Raw genomic sequence first — 21,922 nt, 5'->3', positions numbered from 1 at the left:
TTTAACCCTGTTGAACTTCAGTTGCCTTCTTAAAGCATTTAGCATCCTCTATAAGCTACACTATGTCCTCATCTGCAATTACATTAAAACTTTATACCTTCACAATCTTCGTACTTTAATTTCCCCACCACAGTTACTACATTTTAATTTACCACAACATGCCTGCATAATACCAATCCCTCCCCGACCCCGATTCAGTCCAGCAGTTGGATCTTCCAGATACAGGTGTATTTTTACTACAATCAGTTGAAAGCCTTGACTGCACACAGGTGATCTCCATTTAACTACCGTAGATTCCGGATTTAAGCCGCTACTTTTTTCCCACATTTTGAACAGCTTTGAACTTTGCGGCCAATAATCCGAAGCGGCTAATGCAAGGTTTTTTTCATGCCGCCTCGTAAACATTTTGCCTCGTAACAGTAGACCAATAAAATTGATGAGTAGTTCACAGAGGTCCAATGAAATTGTACGATAAATCAAGCGCACTTTCACAATTAAATTATTGTAAATCAGTCATTTGTACTCACCCTCATCAACATGGAAAACACTGTGCTACCTACCCTACTTAGTTTAAACTATATTTGTTTTCTGTACTACATCGCGGGATGCTATGACGACACACCCGGTTTCGCGGTGTCTTGTGGGAAAATGCCGTTTGCGATGAAACGGAAAGGAGGGGGGGAGCGGATTCCGCGAGCGGCTTTGGATCTGAGCGAACTCTGCTTTTAAATGCCGTTTGCGATGAAACGGAAAGGAGGGGGGGAGCGGCATTACGCGAGCGGCTTTGGATCCGAGCGAACTCTGCTTTTAAGTTAAAGGTATCAATAACTTTTCCTGGTAGGCTGCAGTATATATATTTTTTACCAGTCGTTAGGAGATATTGGAATGTTGTTCAGTAAAGAAGTATACGCAACGTATATTTAAAAGTAGCCGCGTACGGGCACGGTTCGAAAAAAAGCATTTGCAATATGTATTTGTTTTTGTTACCATATGGATTTAATTAAAAGTTAAAAAAATCCTCACGTGTAATATCTTTCTGTGTAAATATCTCATATTACAACGTGGGACACCTGCGGCCGAAAATCCGGTGCGGCCTAAAATCCGGTGCGGCCTTTACATTTAAAAAAATGATTTTATTTCTAAAATTAGTGCCAGCGGCTAAAAATCAGGTGCGCTCTGTAGTCCGGAATCTACGGTAATTATGTGACTTCTAAAAGAAATTGGCTGCACCAGTGATGATTTAGTGTGTCATATTAAAGGGGGTGAATCATTATGTGATCAGTTATTCTGTGTTTTATATTTGTAATTAATTTAAATCACTTTGTAGAGATCTGTTTTCACTTTGACATGAAATAATCTTTTTCTATTGATCAGTATCAAAAAGAAGCCGAATTAAATCCACTGTGATTAAATGTTGTGAAACAATAAATCATGAAAACTTCCAAGGGGGGTGGTGGGTGAATACCAAGGAAAACAATTAAAATTAGATGTGGGCTTTTCATACATTTAATTTACAAAAAGTGGCTCATTTTATTTATTTTCTTTCAGGGACTTGGAGCTCATGAACAAGGGGAAACTGAAAACATTAAAGTCCAAATCAAGAACAACAAAATGGGTTTAGGAGCAACCCAGAATCATGAAGTGAGCTTTCTGATATTACACAAATTTAGTCCAATTATTGAATGCGTGAAATTTCTGGTTGCTATTAATCGAGAATGAAGTGCTACTTAAGTATATAAATATCTTGAATATCTTCTAATCTAAAATGTAGAAAGAAAATCACCTTTTTTTTCAGCAACTGATTCTTTTGATATCTGCTATAAAATCACTTTTAATTTGTGAGCGCCAACAGATTCAAATGTTTCACTCAAATTTTCAAGTGATTGGCATCACTTGTATAACTTATAAGTGGTCAGTTATTTTAATAATTTGCCTAAGATTTTGACTCTGGAATTGTGGCTACTTTATATTTGCTGTGGAGAGCATTGAGAGGCTTAAAACATGAAATTTTCATTGATGTAGTTTTGATTTTCTGTCTGGAAAATTATTCACCTGCTTAAAACATAAGTGAAGGTTGCAATGAGGTTCCAGAAGTATAATTGAGAAAAATAATTTTTCTTTATTGAATAAAATTATTCTGACATAAAAGAAAGATCCATGCTCTGGCTCTAGGATGATGCCTAATGAGAGGTAGCTTTCCTACCCACCTTTCTGCACGTGCTGCATTTCAAAATGGGAGATGCTGAAAGATAAGTTTTCCAGAGTTTTTAGTCAATCACAAAACATTTCCTTTGAGGTTGACATCAAAAAGAATATTCCCTCAGTAATGGGAACTTCGTCTTTTCTCAGTTAGCATGATGTCATAGCTGCCCGACAGCTGTGAAATCACCAAATTGCTGAGCAGCCAGTCTCATGGTATACCTGGAAGCAAAAAGTGCAAATTTTAATTGATTTTTGAAACATTATACAGAATACTAAATATAATAAGTGTAGGGAACTATGGTTTTCAAGAGATATTTTGTCCCTGGTTAAGAGAAAAAAGGAGGTACATAGAAGTTATGGGCAAGTAGGAACAAATGAGGTTCTTATGGAGTACAAGAAATACCAGAGAACCATTGAACACTACAGCACAGTACAGGCACTTCAGCCCTCCATGTTGTGCTGACCAATGTAATCCTTAAAAAAAAGTACCAAACCCACACTACCCCATTTACTCTATTTTTCATTCATCCATGTGCCCAAACTTTTGCATACATAAAGGCTTTGCATAGATACAGGCTTCAACATGAGACTGCAGATGCTGGAATCTGGAGCAAAGAACTGAGCTGCTGGAGGAAGTTAGTGGGTTAGGCATCATCAGTGCAGGGAAATGGACGGTTGATATTCCACTATTCGTTCCTAGTTCCATTGGCTTATAGGTTGACGCTCATCAAGCTACTTGCTATATATGGTGAGAGTTTTTTTTTCCATCACCTTTTCAGTTAGTGGCTTTTAGACTCGCGTTACTCTGTCAGTTAATTTATGTACACAAATTAATTGTCCTTGCTGCTAGACACAATGTTTCATATATGGGAGTGGAAAAAGCAATGGCAAGATTCCATGGTGCGCAGGATTGTGCTGTAACTATTCTATCTTTCTATGAATAGTGAAGATTTTGCTTATTGGGTCTAGATATTGATGAAATGTATCAACTAAAATATTCCTTTCTGTTGGTATATTGTTTAAGCTGTGTTTTACTTGATCTTTCTTTATTTCGCATTTCTGCTATTATCTATGTGCATTTAACTAATAAATGATAAAAACATTAACTGAAACCTTTTACTTTTGATTAGGATAACTGGATTGCACATCAAGATGAATTTAATGAGCTCTTATCTAAACTAAATGATTGCCATGGACAGAATGGTAAGTGCTGTAGTGTTTAGTTTGATAGTACTTGTTTCTGTTTAAAATCACTGATACAGTTGACGTGATGCGGGCTGATATTTTGCTTTCTGTACTCGGATGCATTTGATAGGAGCTGTTGACAAATCTCCCTAGGTTGTACTCTGTCTTTGTTATTGCAGTTACATTGTACTTTCTGTGAGGAAAAATTATTTCTTTAAGATGAAAACTGCTGAATTTGTTTTGCAGTGTTTGTCAGATCATGCTGCAATATTTTGTGACCTCACGTCTAACAGTGACCCAAAACTACCCCCCATTATTCCCATTCTTTTACTGTTTTGGGGGATAGAAAGCATGATATCTATTTCAGTTGCACCTTTAGTACATATTTTGAAGGCCTACTTCAAAGATTTGAGAAGTCTTTTAAATATTCACAAAATTGGTGAAAGAGAAAGCTTGATGTTGTGCATACTTTATCTCAAACTAATGCATGTGGTTATGGTACAGTGACAATCATGTTGGTGTAAAGTATTTGTCACTAGAGGGTACTGTTGTCTAATTTTTATTGCTTTCTGTGATTAAAACTTCCACAACTTTTAGAAGAATTGCGTCAGGCAAATCTGCGGCATTGTGATACCTTGCTCAAGAAATGTTTTCACATCTAGTTCTTGTATTGAAACTTTACTTGAGGATGCAACTGGAGTGCCATTTGTGCAAGTTTCATTGCTGTATTTTCTCAAACTCAAGATTCCTTGCTGTGCATAAACTTGATTTATATATACTTAATTATAGTGTGTTTTTATTTTTTTGTGTCTAATCTGACTGGATGTCATTGCCTTTTTTTAAGCTTAGTTCACCAAAATCAATTATTATTTTCTAAAAATAAGTTTTTATTTGCTTTCTTACTGTCTGCTGTGCTGAAAATTAATAAATTACAGTGCACTTTTAGAAATTTCAACACAATTTGCTTTTGTTGTATTATTTAGTATAATGAGTATGTGATTCCCAGTATCCACCTCTCTCCCTCTGAGCCACACCACCCAGCAAACCCCCAACTCAATCCTAGCCTCATCATGGGACAATTTACAATGAGCAATTAACCTACCAGCTGGCACATCTTTGGACTGTGGAAGGAAACCAGAGCACACAGAGGAAACGCATGCTGGTAGATTGTGGGAACTCCTGACGGGCAGCGGCAGGAATTGAACCCAGGTTACTGGAACTGAAAGTGTTGTGCTAATCACTGTGCCACCATGCTGCCCCAAGTATTAAAACAGTATCTTGTTTTGCTAAGATTGACAGATTGCTCTCTTTTGCCTATTGGAGTGAAAAAAATCTTACACTTTCCTTGTTTGTCAATCATTATAAAATATATATTGTACCTGATTAGTTTGGCATTCTTGAACCTGGAGTCTGGACAGTCACAAATACGTATTTGGTACATACTGTACTTAGAAAAAGACATCCACCAGACTGCATGTTGCCCTGATGGGAATCTGTTGTGAACCTCTGCTTTTTGCTGGGTTGGCAGTTTGGTCCGAGACCACCTTCAGAACTGGAAATGAAGGGGAAAGAAGCCAGACTAAGAAGGTGGGGGAAGGGGATGGGGTATAAGCTGGAAGGTGACAGGTGAACCTGGGTGAGGGGGATAGTAGGTGGGTGGGGGAGGGGTTTGAAGAGAGAAGCTAGGGAGTGATAGGTGGAAAGATAAAGTACTGAAGAAGGAGGAGTCTGATAGGAGTAGAGAGTGGACCATGGGAGAAAGGGAAGAAAGGGGCATCAGCGGGAGGTGATAGGCGGGTGTCAAAAAGGGAAGGGGAGCCAAAATGTGGAATGGTAAAACAAATGGGGGAGGGGAAGAAATTAACAGAAGTTTGAGAGAATGTTATATCTGGTGTTGCTCTTCCAACCTGAGAGTGGTCTGATTGTGGCAAAAGAGAAGGCCATAGAATGACATGTGGGAATAAGGATTGGAATTAACATGGTTGGCCTCCGAGAGATCCTGCTTTTTCTTTTCCAGCTCCAGCATTGCCAAAGAAGTTCATTATAATCCAGGCAAAACAGCTCAGTTGATTTGTGTTTCATTTGCCATCCAAAACCCTCATTATTGGTGGATTGTGACTATACCTTATGCACCTATGAAAGGCAGAGACATTACTTACCAATGTTATTTCAAAAACAGCTTCCAAACCTGTAGCTTTTACTGCCAAGAGGATAAGGTTAAAGGCACATGGGAATGCCATCAATTGCAGGTTCTCCTGTAAGGCACATTAATATCTTAACTTGAAAACATTGTTGCTGGTTCTAAATCCTGGATCGCCCTACCTAATACCATTGAGAATACCATAAACAGAAGAAACAGACTAACCACCATCACCTCATCAGCATTTAGGGATGGACAACAAATGGCCTTAACAGTGATGCCCATATCTTAAAAATTTCTATTTTTGGATATCCTTACAATATTGCAATTATCTGCTTAGTGTTGCCTCTTCTTAATGATTACTCCAGTATCTATTAACATCAAAAGATAAGTTTATTGGATTCACTCATTTGTACTCCAGCCAGACTTTGAGGAAGAAATGAGCCATGGGGTAAAGAGGTCCCAGGATATGCTGACTGAAATGTAAAGTCCTGGGGAAATAGATAGATAGATACTTTATTCATCCCCATGGGGAAATTCAACATTTTTTCCAATGTCCCATACACTTATTGTAGCAAAACTAATTGCATACAATACTTAACTCAGTAAAAATATGATATGCATCTAAAATCACCCTCTCAAAAAGCATTAATAATAGCTTTTAAAAAGTTCTTAAGTAGTTTACTTAAATATATTGAGTCCTAACCCCGGCACTTTAACATATCTTACTCCTGGCGGTTGAATTGTAAAGCCGAATGGCATTGGGGAGTATTGATCTCTTCATCCTGTCTGAGGAGAATCTATTATGACATTCACAGGAAAGTGGAAAATAAGGTGCAACTGGAATTTCCTCTTACAGATTTCATGTAGACAACACTTTGTTTCCTTTTGGATGGAATTGGTTCTCAGAAATAACTATCTGATCCCTTTTCCCTTGTGATACCTGCGATGCAGTTCAATGAAATTAGGGATATCCATGGAATTATTTTTGAATTCATGGAGAAATGTCAATGGTGTTTTCATGTATTGAACAGTATGTGATGCGGTTAAATCATTAATTGTCTGATGTTTGTATTACCACCATAACATTTAGATTTCACCTCCCTTTTGATTATATACCAATTCTTGATGCATTTTAGGTCAATATGACATTAGTCTTTGCTGTGAACTTCATCATGTTCTGACAAGTAGTTTGCATCAACTCGGGTAGATACTGTCACACTTGGGCATTCCATCAGATTATTTTTAACTACAGCCACTGGAAACATTCACAAACTGTTGAAGGCGGCTGTCCCACTATTTCTACTGATTATCTGGCATTTGGGCATTTTGTTAAAATTAATGCTCCATAGAATTTCAATACTGCATTTTATTTTAGTGAATTGTTTGAAATGACTTCAGAATACAGTGCTAACATCACTGGTGATTTTCCTAATAGTTACAAAATAGGTTGTCACTGGTGCACTGATTTTTTTTAGAGGACAGTAGGCTGATTCTCAAAATCTAATGTAGGCATGTCATGCTTTCTTGTCATGCTACTATTGTAGCCTGAAATTTTCAGCCTCTGATGAAATTAGTTGCTTCTTTCAAAGTATAAAATTATTACACTCGACACTTTTGTTCTGCAAGAGTAATGCCTTAAACTTGCAGAGGATACTTCTACAACATTTTTTTCCTGCTATTAATAAGGCATAATATGTTAGTATTCTTCACAGATTTTCTCATCAAAAATTAGTCAGGGTGGCAAAGCAGTGCAGCTGGTCAAACCATTGCCTTGTAGCCTCAGCAACTGCAATTCAATCTGACCTCCGATACTGTTTGTGTGAACTTCGTACATTCTGCAAGTTTTGCAGGCAGATGGGAGGAGGTGTTTTAAATGGTTCAGCACAGATCAGATGGGCCAAAAGGCCTTTGTGCTGTACTTTTCTATGACTCCCCATAATTGTGTGGGTTTCCTCTTACATCCCCAAAATGTGCAGATTAGTATGTTTATTGAATAATGTAACTTGGCCTAGTGTGGAAGTGAGTAGAATAAAATGCATAAGGGTAGGAATTGATTTTTAGGTTTTGGTATAATATGGTTTTTGTAGTAGCAGTAGGGAGGCTATTAATAACAATTATGGTTAAAGGGTAAGCTAAACAACTTCCTTATCACAAGGATTTAAATGCAGAAATCGGAAAATCATTGTATTTTTCCTACTAATTTAACACCTTGGCTGGATTAATATCATACTTTCACTATTCAATGCAAGATGGATATGATACAAGAAACACTGCTTCTTCATTCAGGGATAGGTGATTTTTAATGCTGTTAAGTATTAATTGCATCAGATAACTTCTCCAGTACTGAATATTTTATTTTATAAGGGCCAGATCTCATGTGCTGAGTGTTTAATTATTGTTGGAGATTTAGTTTTGCCTTTCTATATTTCATCTCTCTCATAGAGTCATAGAAAAATACAGCACATAAGCAGGCACTTCAGCCCATTAGTTCATGCTGAACCACTTAAACTATTTACGCCTATTTACCTGCATCCGGACCATAGCCCTCCATACCCCTACCATCCATGTACCTATCCAAACCTCTCTTAAGCATTAAAATCAAGCTTGCATGCACCATTTTCACTGGCAGCTCGTTCCACACTCTCATGATGCTCTGAATAAACAAATTTCCCCTCATGTTCCCCTTAAACTTTTCACCTTTCACCCTAAGCCCATCATTACCTCTAGCTGTAGTCCCACCCAACCTCAGTGGTAAAAGCTTGCTTGCATTTACCCTATTTATACCCCTCATAATTTTGTGTACTCTTATCAAATCTCCCCTCAATCTTCTACATTCCAAGGAATAAAGTCCTAACCTAGTTAATCTTTCCTGATAAGTTGGATCCTCCAGTCTTGGCAACATCTTTGTAAATTTTATCTGTACACTTTCAACCTTATTTACATCTTTGCTGTAGGTAGGTGACCAAAACTGCACAGAATACTGCAAATTAGGCCTTACCAATGTCTTGGGCAACTTCAAGATAACATCTCCTGTACGCAGTACTTTGATTTATGAAGGCCAGTGTGGCACAGGCTTTCTTTATGACCCTCTCAATCTGTGCCACCACTTTCAATTAATTATGGACCTGTATTCCCAGATTGCTCTGTTCGGTGCCCTGCCTCTCACCATGCAAAACCTACATTGGTTGGTCCTCCCAGGTGCAACACTACACTTGTCTGTGTTAAATTCCATCAGACATTTTTCAGCTGACCCAGATCCTGATGCAAGCTCTGATAGTCTTCCTCACTGTCCACTACTCCTTGAAACTTGGGTGTCATTTGCAAATTTGCTGATCCAGTTTTCATTATTGTAGAGATTATTCATATAGTTGATAAACAATAATGGACCCGACACCAGTCCCTGTGGTACTTCACTAGTCACAGGCCTCAGTTCAGAGAGACAACCATTTTCTACTACTCTCTGGCTTCTCCCACAAAGCCAATGTCTAATTCAATTCACTACCTCCTTCTGAATGCCGAGCGACTGAACCTTCTTAACCAACTTTCCATGTGAGACTTTGTGAAGTGCCTTGCTAAAGTCCATGTACACAACTTCCACTGCCTTGCCTTCATCAACTTTTCTGATAACTTCCTCAGAAAGCTCTAGGATGTGAGGTGAGGACCTCTGTCAGTCAGAATATTGTGTCCCAGCTGTCTAGATATGCAAGCCTAAGCAATACAAAATGGAGAGCAAGCTATTGCACATGTAGCAAGCTCACCCTCTCCATGCATCTGATGTATCCAAAGGACCGGCAGAGACCGATAGTTTGGTACTAGCTGCATTGGAGGAGTTTCTAGACAGCATTGAACTCAATGTAGGACTGCCTTAGGGAATCCAGCTCTGGATTTTCCCTCTGGGTTTACTCCTGAAGCCTTCCCCGTGAGTGGGTATCTCTGGGGTTTGAGATGAGAATTTTTCTTCTCCTAGATGAGCCAGGAGCAGGACTTGGTTGTCAGAGGCTATTTGAGGTGCACACCATTGGGAGCATTTAATAGGTAGTGGAAGCTTGACCCCATTACACCCCTGCCTGTGACAAGGAGCCAAACAGATAGCTTAAACACAACCTAGCATGCACGAAGCTATGCTAACTATCCCTAATCATCCCATGTCTATCCAAATACTCATGTATCTGGTCCCTTGGAATAGTTTTCAATAACCTTCGCACTACTGATGTCAGGCTGACTGGCCTGTAACTTCCTGGTTTGCTTTTAGATCCTTCCTTAAATGGTGGAACAACATTAGGTATCCTCTGATACCTCACTTGTCCCTAAGTATGATTTAAATATCTCCGTTAGGGTCCCTGTGATTTCTGCTGTAGCCCCTTGCAGTGCCCAAGGGAGCACCTTGTCAGGCCCTGGAGATTTATCCACCCTAATTTGCCTCAAAACAGAAAATGCCTCCTCCTCTAATCTGTATAGAGTCCATGATCTCACTGTTGCTTTACCTCACTTCTGCAGACTCTATGTCCATCTCCCAAGTAAATACAGATGCAAAAAATCCATTCAAGATCTCTCCCCCCCCCCCCCCCCCCCCCATTTCTTTTGGCTCCGTGCAGAGATTACTATTCTGATCTTCCAGAGGGACAATTTTGTCCCTTGCAATCTTTTTGTTCTTACTATATCTGTAGATTCCCTTAGGTTTCTCCTTCACCTTGTCTGCTAGGGCAACCTCATGCCCTCTTGATTTCTTTCTTAAGTGCCCACTTGCATTTCTTACACTCCATAAGTTCCTCAGTTGTTCCCACCTGCCTATACCTGCCCTTTTTTTCTTAACCAGGGCCTCAATATCTCTTGAAAACCAAGGTTCCCTAGACTTGTTATGTTAACCTTTTATTCTTACAGGCACATATAAACACTGTATTGTCAAAATAACATTTCTGAAGACTGCACAAGTGAATCTGCAGATGCTGGAAATAAATAAAAACACAAAATGCTGGCAGAACTCAGCAGGCCAGACAGCATCTATGGGAGGAGGTAGTGACAATGTTTCGGGCTGAAACCCTTCATCAGGAGTGAATATTTCTGAAGGCTTCCCATTTACCAAGTATACTTTTGCCAGGAAACAGCCTGTCCCAATCCACACTTGCCAGATCATTTCTGATACCATCAGAAGTGGCCTTTCTCCAATTTTGAATCTCAACCCATGAACCAGACCTATCTTTTTCCATATTTAATTTGAAACTAATGGCATTATGATTACTTGATACAGTGTTCCCCTATACAAACTTATGTAATCTGTCCTGTCTCATTCCCTAATAGCACATCACGTATAGCACACTCTTTCGTTGGGTCTTCTGTGTACTGATTAATGAAACTTTGCTGAAAACATTTGACAAGCTGTTTCCCATCTGGTCCTTTCACAGAATGGGAGTCCCAGTTAATATGTAGAAAGTTAAAATCACCTACTATCACTGTCTTGTGTTTCTTGCAACAATCTGTGATCTCTCCACTAATTTGTGGACTGTGGACTGTTGGGTGATCTATAATATAGCCCCATTAACACGGTCATATCTTTCTTATTCCTCAGTTCCATTTATAAAAGCTCACTGAACAGGTTTTCCAGTGTGTCCTGACCTAACACTGCCATGACATTTTCCCTGACCAGTAACGCCACCCCTCTCCCTTTAATCCCTCCCACTCTGTCACGTCTAATAACAGAACCGTGGAATATTGAGCTACCAGTCGTGCCCCTCCTGCAACCAAGTCTCACTAATGGCTACAGTATCATAATTCCAGGTGTTGATCCATGCCCTGAGACCATTTGCCTTTCCTACTATACCTCTTGCTTTGAAATACATGAGCCAGTAATCATTGGAGGATCTGAGGTGGAGAGGGTCAGTAGCTTTCAATTCCTGAGTGTCACTATCTCAGAGGACCTGTCCTGGACCCATCATATAAATATAACTGCAAAGAAAGCATGACAGCGCCTCTTCTTCCTCGGGAGTCTGCAGAGATTTAGCATGTCATCAAAAACCTTAGCAAACTTCTATAGATGTGTGGTGAAAAATGTGCTGACTGGCTGAATAACTGCCTGGTATGGGAACACCAATGCCTTTGAGCAGAAAATCCTACAAAAATTAGTGGATTTGGCCCAATACATCATAGGTAAAACCGTCCCAACCCTTGAGCATATCTACATGAAATGCTGTCATAGTAAAACAGCATCCATTATCAAAGATCCTCAGTACCCAGGCTGTGCTCTTTTCTCACTACTACCATCAGGTAGACGGTACAAGTGCTTCAGGGCTCGCTTCACCAGGTTCAAGAACTCCTCAGCCATCAGGCTCTTGACTGAAAGGGGATAACTACGCTCATTTAAGGACTCATATCTTGTTATTTATTGTTATTTATTTATATCTGCATTTGCACAGTTTTTCATTGATCCTGTTTACAGTTACTATTCTATAGATTTGCTAAGTATGCTCACTGAAAAAGAATCTCAGGGTTGTATGTGGTGACATCTATGTACTCTGATAATAAAATTTGCTTTGAACTCATAACATTAGTAGCATGATGCTCAACCTTTTGATTCCTGACTTTGAGGCCTTAACGACGTCTTTTTCAACAACCTCTCCCCTATCTGTTCTGGTACTCGGGCTCTGTCATCTCATTTGTTTCCTTTCATGTTTTCTGTGCATTATTTGACATTATGGTGAATATTTAATTTTTATTAAAAGGCAAAATCTTTATTTATCTTGTAATTTCAAAATTGTAAAATATCTGAAGGTACTTAACATTTCTGATGGAGAGCCAACCTACGACAGGGTATTGGATGTTGCTGGGGATAGAGCTATGTCAGCTGTAAAATGTGCTATTTTTATTCATTTTTAAACATCTGGTGCATTCAGAAAATTGAAATTATTACAATATTAGAACATTATAAATAACAAAATTATATGAACAAACGTTATAGACTATTAATTACATTAAACTAAAGAAAAATAATGAAAGCTCAATTCTAACTTGAATTGCTAGGGTTTTGGATCCTGTGCTACGTCCTAATGATGAATCCAGCATAATGCTGGGGATTCTTGACAACACCATTACCTGCAGATTGATAGTGTGTAGAGTCTTTAGGCAGAGGTAGCTGATAAATTCACCTTTCCAAATTTATCAGTCCTCTAGACTTCACAATGAATGTGTACAAATTAGGTTCTTGCTTTCAGTTTCTTCACCCAGAAGTAGATGGTTCAACAGGAACGGTTAGAAGAAGACAGCATTATCTGGCTAACCAAAATATGAATAGTTAATCAGATATAGATTTGTTGAGATTATTGTCAGTTTTGAAATTCATTTGTAGTTCACAGAAATTGTATATGATGTTTCCCGTTTGGATTAAGGCTATGAGTTATATAGTGCCTGGTTTCTCATCTTTAATAATTTTTACTAAGAAGCACAACAGAACTACTACTCTGAAATCAGATGGTGGAAAATTGTGGATATAGCATTGATTGAAAGCAAACATATATTGCATGTACTGAACTGCCTTTTAAGACAGTTGTACAGTATATTAAAATTAATTAGTTTTTTGTCATTGATCATGGACCTGATTAAAATAATTGGTACTTTACCCATGTGTCATCCCAACCATCATGGATGTATAGTAAAACATAATTTCATGAAGTAAAGTTCTCTGTGCCTTTGCCTTGATTCCAACATTATAGTAATATCAATTTACTCTAGTGGTGGTCTTATTTCTGATTAAATATTATGAGCTTTTGTTTTTAATAGGATCATCAGTGGCTGAGAATAAAACAGTATTCAGCCTTGAAGCGAAATCTAAATCTTCCAAGAAACGAGTCCACTACCAGAAATATACCAAAGGTGAGTTGCAGCACTTTGTATGCAGTATTGAATAGTTGATATTAATTCTTAACCAAATTTTGACATTCATAATTTTAACAGCATGGTATTTACTTGTTAGGTGGATGATTTGTGTGTGCTGTTGTAACTGACTGCACTGACACATAGGGCTGTAATTGGAAGATATAAGAAAGCTTTATTCGACACAGCAGAGCTGGAGAGAATCTAGTTCTCCTGTCCTGACACAATTGTTTTATACTTTTGAACACAAAGTGCACTACAAATTAACTACACTTTCAATGCCTGTAATTACCTACTTAACGTTAAGCTTTTAAATGTAGATGGATAACTTTCCAAGATTGCATATTTATGATGGTAGAATATCCCAACTAGTAGAACCCCTTGGAATGTTTGAATACCTTTTGCTAATCCAAAAACTTCTGAACAGAAACCCCAGACATTCAAAATATATCTCATCTATTTTAGTGTTATGAAAGGGGTCCCAGAATACAAAACTAGCCATAATGTTGAGGATAAGGCTTGAAAATTCCAAATTTTGTTATTTCAAATAATTATAAATACTTTTGAATAAAATTAATTTCTGTATTGGGTAAATATAAATACATAACAAAAATAACTGAAAAGTAAAGGATTTATATTTAATGACATTTTTTGTATTCATGTGAACCTTACTTTATCACCTGTTGTTTTTTTCCCCCATTGAAATCTGTGAAGAAAAAATTCAGCTTGGACATCTTTCCAAGCAGAATTCTCTATTAAAATAAGTGGCAATCTTGCAACACTTTTCCTAGAAAAATGTAAAGCATACAAGAGCTGCTAAAAAAGACATGTTTTCTGAAGCAATTAATTTTCCCCTATCAACGCTACTTTGATGCTTAATTAGTGGGCAGAAGTGGATGGATACAAGTCATAAACAACCAGATGGAGTATATTTCATAAATGTATAGTTTGACATGAGAATAGTGATATAGTCTCTGAAGAAGCTTCTCCTCATTTTTTGAGACCGATAAATCATTTCATGCTATCTATGGTTTTGGATTGCTATTTTGTGCTCAGCTGTAATCTCAATGAGAAAAATCAAATCATTCATTCAATCCAACTAATAAGTCAAAGCTCCATAGTACTGCTGTGCCGATGGGGATCCATATTTCCAATTTTCCCTCAAGGGATTCTCCTCAACAATGGAGTAGTCAGCTCCAGAAATATTAACTTTAAGCTTGTGGTTGCCTATGGTTTGTTAGAAAAGTATAGTTAGATTGATGTGCCATTAGTTTCCTTCTGCTTTACACAAGTTGGATTTAAGATGGAAAAATTTGCTAAAGCCTCTTCAATCTCGTTCTGTGATAGAGTTCCTTGATCATGTTATTAGACTGTGAAGGCATTTCTTTAACACTTCTGCATAATAATTAGCAGCTATTAAAGCTTATACTGTTCACAATGATTATTTTCAGAATTAGAACTGAAACTATGATTCATTCACTTGAGTCTCATGTCCACATTCTGGCACTCTTAAGTTGTGATTGCAAGAATGGAAGCAGTTTAGTTCATCTCACCATCGCTGTTCTTTAGCTTGAGAGGGCTAATGCTGTGTCTTGACCCAAAACGTCAACTACAGATGCTGCCTATCTCATTGAATTTTTCCAGCAGTTTGTATTTTGCTCCAGATTACAGCATTCGCAGTCTGTTGGAGAGCAGAGGTTTCCTCAGTGGTGTCCTTCCATGAACACCATTCTTGTTCAGTGTTTTTCTTACAGTGAACACATGAGCAGAGACTTTAACAAGTTCTAGAGATTTCTACAGGGCTTTGGCTGTTACCCTTGGGTTCTTTTTCACCTCCTTTAGCATTGTACATTGTGCTCTTGGTGTGATCTTTGCAGGATGCCAATCCTAGGGGGAGTAGTAACAGTACTGAGTTTCCTCCATTTGTTGATAATTTCTCTTAGTGTGGACTGGTGAAGATTCAGGTCTTTTGAAATGCTTTTGTAGCCTTTTCCACCTTCATGTGTCTCTACGGATCTGCTTCTAGCGTCCTCAAAGTTGTTTTGATCAAGGTGTGGTGCACATAAACAGATCTTTCTTGAGAAGAGCAGGCTCTGTCAGTAACATGACTTTGTGTGTCTCTTTTTTAGAGGGTAGAGCACCCCTACAACCCACACCTCCAATCTCATCTCATTGATGGAAACACCTGTCTCCAAATAGCTTTTGTGGAATGCTCCAGAGATTCATACTTTTTCCAACAAATACATGTAATATTGGATCATTTTCCTCAAAAAATAAATGAACAAGTATAATGTATTATTTTGTTAGTCTTCTGGTTGATTAGATTGCTTTTATGTTGATGTTGCAGTAAGCTCTACCCAGTATGCAGAATAATATCCTTTTCTCCAATTCCGAAGTTAAGAACAATAAGTTAGAATAGAGAAAAAAAAGTTGTTTTGTTCATTAAACACTGTAACCCAGCAAATCATGTTACATGCCAGTACAGTGTTCACAATATTATAACTCCAGTATACAACAGAAGCTTTCAAGTGTATGCTTGTAGAAATTATAATTTTTTTGGAGCTTCAAATGTTGATAGCTCAAGTGTTAGAATAATCTAAGATTGTGCTCAAATAAGGTGATTATGGCCCATTACATTTGGTAGAGTTTTGGTTAATTCGGTTGAGTTTGAGCATGTTTTGCATAATATCTAATCATCACCTTTTTTCTTTGCAATTGGATAATAGGAAAGGATCTCTCTTCTCGAAGTGCCATTGATCTTGCCTGCGTATTTGGAAAACGGCTCAAGCAAATTAAAGAATCGGGAGATGATGAAAAGAGAACAGAGGTGAGGCTTTTACATGTATTTACTTATTATAACTAATTGAACTAAAATGTGAAATAGAGTAGGATTGTTTATTTCTATTTGTCTTTTGTTTGCTCTTTATTGAAAAACTATTTGCAGGCACATTTAGTACTTAGTAATTCATTAGAGACTTGCAAATGTATCTGAATTGGAAGTGCATGTTGTGAAATTGGTTATGAAGTGTGTGATAAATTATATAAGTGTTAAGCAATGATTGTATAACTTTAAACATTAAAGAGAAGAGGTAACTTAAAAAGAGAAACCAGCTGTTATTAATTTGTAGTTAATATGCAGAAATCTGAAAGCAGTGTACTTGAACACAGTTGTTGGACTTAAATCTTAAAATGTGTGGGAAGCAAAACGAGTGTCATTAGACTAGTTGTTTTATTAAAAAGGAAAAATACTTGTGCAGATTTGACTGTGTGAATGACCAGTGTCTCTGCTATGTAATTAGATTTTAGTGAAGTACTTTCTTGTGGGGTGGGGGAAGCAAATCATGGAAGTAATTTCGGTGTTCATCTATTCAGGTCTTATTTTTATTTGTATTAAAGACAAACAGAACCTCTTGTATTTAAGTATGTTTTGAATATTATTACACATTTCAGAAACATGCAGTTTTCTCAGAAGCTGATAAAAAGTTTGAAAATATTGAATTGAAATTATAGTTGCACCTCCCGAAATGCACAGTGCCAGAAACAAATTTCCACATTTTTAAATTATTTTTGCTCCTGTGTTTGTGTAGAATGAGAAAATACAAAGTACTGCTTCCATTGCTTTCTATCAAATTGAACATCCTGAAGCTTTAGGATTTTTTTCCCATTTGGTTCAGACACTATTTCCTTCCTCTTACAGCTGTGTTTCCTGATGTGGCCTTATCACTGCAGAAAATGATATAGGATAGACAGGAGCTTGGCATACACCAGTCACAAACTTTGCAACTAAACAATATGTTCCTGCAAAAAGATTGAGTCTGGGAAGGGACTCACTTCTTAGATTTGGGTGCACTGAGTTCATTTGATTCAAACTGTTTGACTATGATGCCTTGATGTAACTCAAGAAATGCAGTGCATCTTATCGCTCTGAACCATATGATTCTTTGGAAGAATGCAAGCAAAATTTAACACTGAGCAGAGATGAAGTGTGTTTTTTTTTAGAAACAAAAACAAGCAAATGAGACTAATATTTCCAAGACTGTTCCACTTTATCATATTAATTGTTTCAGTGAAATACTGTTAATAATACAAACTAATTACAATCTCAATAAGCACTAAATTCCAGCTGTATTGTGTATAATTGAGAAGGTATTCCATTGGGCACCATGGTAGCATAGCAGTTAGCGCAACTCTGTAAACACAAAATACACTGCAGATGCTGGGGTCAAAGCAACACACACAGCATGCTGGAGGAACTCAGCAGGTTGGGCAGCATCTGTGGAAATGAACAGTCGTTTCGGACCAACTGGAGTGTAGTGCAACTCTGTTACAGCTTGGGGTGTTCTGGAGTTCAGAGTTCAGTTCTGGAGCTGTTCTGTGAGGAGTCTCTGTGCTTCGAGTACAGGAGCAGGGTGGTTCTACTGCAGTTGTACAAGGCCTTGGTGAGACCACAGCTGGAGTATTGTGTGCAGTTTTGGTCCCTTACTCTGAGGAAAGACAATCTTGCCATAGAGGGAGTACAAAGAAGGTTCACCAGATTGATTCCTGGGATGACAGGACTTTCATATGAAGAAAGACTGGATCAACTGGGCTTATACTTGCTGGAATTTAGAAGATTGAGGGGGGATCTTATTGGAACGTACAAAATTCTAAAGGGATTGGACAGGCTAGATGCAGGAAGATTGTTTCCGATGTTGGGGAAGTCCAGAACAAAGGGTCACAGTTTAAGGATAAAGGGGAAGCCTTTTAGGACCGTGATGAGGAGAAACTTCACACAGAGAGTGGTGAATCTGTGGAATTCTTTGCCACAGGAAACAGTTGAGGCCAGTTCATTGTCTATACTTAAGAGGGAGTTAGATATGGCCCTTGTGGGTAAAGGGATCAGGGGCTATGGAGAGAAGGCAAGTACAGGGTTCTGAGTTGAATGATCAGCCATGATCAGACTGAATGGCGGTGCAGGCTCGAAGGGCTGAATGGCCTACTCCTACACCTATTTTCTATGTTTCTATGTTTCTTCCCCATGAAAGGCATGGGTTTTGCCTGGGTGCTCCAATTTTCTCCCACAATGCAAAGATATATCATGTAGATTAATTGGTTGTTGTAAATTTCCCCCTGATTAGATTAGGGTTAATCGGGGTTAAAAAGGCTAAAAGGACCTACTCCATGCTCTACCACTAAATAAATAAATGTCAGCTCTGGCCAGTTGTATGAATTGTTTAATTGTGGTTATATTTCATGACTTCAGTTGAAACCTCTACCTGACATGGTTGAAATTTCACTGAGTAAAATCACATTATGGTGATTCGATTTCTTTATCAAGAAGTAAAATAATTGAAGCTGAAGCTTTTGTCTTTCTTCTTCTATTTATGTAGTGCCATGCAATTTTTATCCTCAAGTGCTTGTTTGTTAAATAGGTAATCCTGAAATGGATATTATATTTTGTTTACATAACATACAGTATATTTTTGTTTGTATCTTAATATTTCTGATTTGAAGTATTTCTTCCTTTAATGTGATATATGAAAGTACAGTTCAGCTGGCACTAATATGGGAGTTTAAAGATGCTAGGAACTTTGAGGATTAATGAGTCTAGAGAATGGCGTACTGACCTCTACCTGGCCGAGGCACAGCGACAACTCTCTGATACCTCCTCTTATTTACCTCTTGATCATGACCCCACTAAGGAGCACCAGGCCTCTGTCTCCTATACCATCACCAACCTTATCAGCTCTGGGGATCTCCCATCCACTGCCACCAACCTCATAGTTCCCACACCCCGCACTTCCCGTTTCTATCTCCTACCCAAGATCCACAAACCTGCCTGTCCAGGTAGACCTATTGTCTCAGCTTGCTTCTGCCCCACTGAACTCATTTCTGCATACCTTGACACTGTTTTATCCCCCCTTGTTCAATCTCTTCCCACCTATGTTTGTGACACTTCTCACGCTTTGCATTTTTTCAATGATTTTAAGTTCCCTGGCCCCCACTGCCTTATTTTCACCATGGATGTCCAGTCCCTATATACCTCCATCCCCCACCAGGACGGTCTCAAAGCTCTTCGCTTTTTGGATTCCAGACCTAACCAATTCCCCTCTACCACCACTCTCCTCCGTCTAGTGGAATTAGTCCTTACGCTCAATAATTTCTCCTTTGGCTCCTCCCACTTCCTCCAAACCAAGGGTGTAGCCATGGGCACCCGCATGGGTCCCAGTTATGCCTGCCTTTTTGTTGGCTTTGTGGAACAGTCGATGTTCCAAGTCTATACGGGTATCTGTCCCCCCCTTTTCCTTCGCTACATTGACGACTGCATTGGCGCTGCCTCCTGCACGCATGCTGAGCTCGTTGACTTCATTAACTTTGCCTCCAACTTTCACCCTGCCCTCAAATTTACCTGGTCCATTTCTGACACCTCCCTCCCCTTTCTTGATCTTTCTGTCTCCATCTCTGGAGATGGCTTATCTACTGATACCTACTATAAGCCTACAGACTCTCACAGCTACCTGGACTATTCCTCTTCCCACCGTCTCTTGCAAAAATGCTATCCCTTTCTCACAATTCCTCCGTCTCTGCCGCATCTGCTCTCAGGATGAGGCTTTTCATTCCAGGACGAAGGAGATGTCTTCCTTTTTTAAACAAAGGGGCTTCCCTTCTTCCACCATCAACTCTGCTCTCAAATGCATCTCTCCCATTTCCCACACATCTGCCCTTACCCCATCCACCTGCCATCCCATTCAGGATTGGGTTCCCCTTGTCCTCACCTACCACCCCACCAGCCTCCAGCTCCAACGTATAATTCTCCGTAACTTCCGCCACCTCCAACGGGATCCCACTACCAAGCACATCTTTCCCTCCACCCCCCCCCCCCCCATCCCTTCCCACCGATCTCCCTCCTGGCACTTATCCTTGTAAGCAGAACAAGTGCTACACCTGCCCTTACACTTCCTCCCTCACCACCATTCAGGGCCCCAGACAGTCCTTCCAGGTGAGGCGACACTTCACCTGTGAGTCGGCTGGTGTGGTATACTGCTTCCAGTGCTCCCGGTGTGGCCATTTATATATTGGTGAGACCCGACGCAGACTGGGAGACCGTTTCGCTGAACATCTACGCTCGGTCCGCCAGAGAAAGCAGGATCTCCCAGTGGCCACACATTTTAATTCCACGTCCCATTCCCATTCTGATATGTCTATCCATGGCCTCCTCTACTGTCAAAATGAAGCCACACTCAGGTTGGAGGAACAACACCTTATATACCAGCCGGGTAGCCTCCAACCTGATGGCATGAACGTTGACTTCTCTAACTTCTGTTAATGCCCCTCCTCCCCTTCTTACCCCATCCCTGACATTTTTAGTTGTTTTTTTTTCTTTCTCTCTGCCCATCACTCTGCCTGTTCTCCATCTCCCTCTGGTGCTTCCCCCCCCCCCCCCACTTTCTCCCGAGGCCTCCCGTCCCATGATCCTTTGCCTTCTTCAGCTGTTAGTTTCATTCCACCCCCTCCGGTCTTCTCCTATCATTTCGTATTTCCCCCACCCCCCATTACTTTCAAATCTCTTAGTATCTTTCCTTTCAGTTAGTCCTGACGAAGGGTCTCGGCCCGAAACGTCGACTGTGCTTCTCCTTATAGATGCTGCCTGGCCTGCTGTGTTCCACCAGCATTTTGTGTGTTGTTTGAATTTCCAGCATCTGCAGATTTCCTCGTGTTTGCTAGAGAATGTTGTTTATCTGCAAAGACAATATAGCTAAGTACAAATTTGTTCTTGTTAAATGGCAACCAGTTTCATCAAGGAAAGACCCAGACTTCGAAACATTGGCCTTCTTCCGTCTATCAGTCATCCTGTTTAATATTAATTGACTGATCACTGATGAGAACTGAAACATGGATCCTTTTTGATGGACTCTATTATCCATTTTAAACAAATCTGGTAATCTTTTTTCATTTTGAATCTTGAATAGCATTCCTGATTTTCCTTGTTTGTTCATTTGTTATGTTGTTGCTGCCCATCCTCTGCTCACCAGTCTACTTCAGCATAACTTATCATGCAATTTCATGCAATTTTCATGCAATCTTATTTTTACGTAAGTTGGTGATATTTGTTGACTGATAGAATGGTGTTTTTGTGTCCAAACACTTTAAGGTAACTCTACAATGGAAGTACAAGAGGTAATTTATTTTAACAGTAGTTTTCAATGACATGATTTTCTTACCAGTCTTATTACTTTTGATTGACTGCACCTGACTTGGTTACTTTTTTTGTTTAATATATTACAATCACTTCTATTCTGTTAGTGGTGGATAGGTAGTACTGAAATAACAATTGACCATGGTGCTCAATCTTCTGACTCTCCTGAAAACTAATAGGGGTTGCACTTAGTGATTGATCAGTTCATTGGTAAGGGAGTCATGCAGGTGAAACCTATTGTTAAAACAAACGAAGCCCTGTACTTCCCTTATTTATTCACTTAAAATGTTTTGACAACAAAAATAACACCATGTATTCTATTAATTATCAAGCATTACCAATTTTTATAAGAC

At 39.0% G+C, this 21,922-nt stretch overlaps 1 protein-coding gene across 1 annotated transcript in view; it reads left to right on the top strand.

Moving 5' to 3' along the window:
* The window catches only part of pinx1 (PIN2 (TERF1) interacting telomerase inhibitor 1), a 109,906-nt gene that overhangs the window by 17,536 nt on the left and 70,448 nt on the right, over positions 1-21,922 (top strand). The window contains exons 3-6 of the mRNA XM_073057165.1: positions 1,549-1,641; positions 3,333-3,405; positions 13,301-13,393; positions 16,120-16,220. Coding sequence (XP_072913266.1) covers positions 1,549-1,641; positions 3,333-3,405; positions 13,301-13,393; positions 16,120-16,220 — 360 coding nt within the window. The remainder of the gene's footprint in view (positions 1-1,548; positions 1,642-3,332; positions 3,406-13,300; positions 13,394-16,119; positions 16,221-21,922) is intronic.

Source organism: Hemitrygon akajei, chromosome 9 (assembly GCF_048418815.1).
Source record: "Hemitrygon akajei chromosome 9, sHemAka1.3, whole genome shotgun sequence".
Lineage (NCBI taxonomy): Eukaryota > Metazoa > Chordata > Chondrichthyes > Myliobatiformes > Dasyatidae > Hemitrygon > Hemitrygon akajei.
The sequence above is the reverse complement of the archived record's forward strand: the minus strand, read 5'-3'. Positions and strand labels throughout refer to the sequence as shown.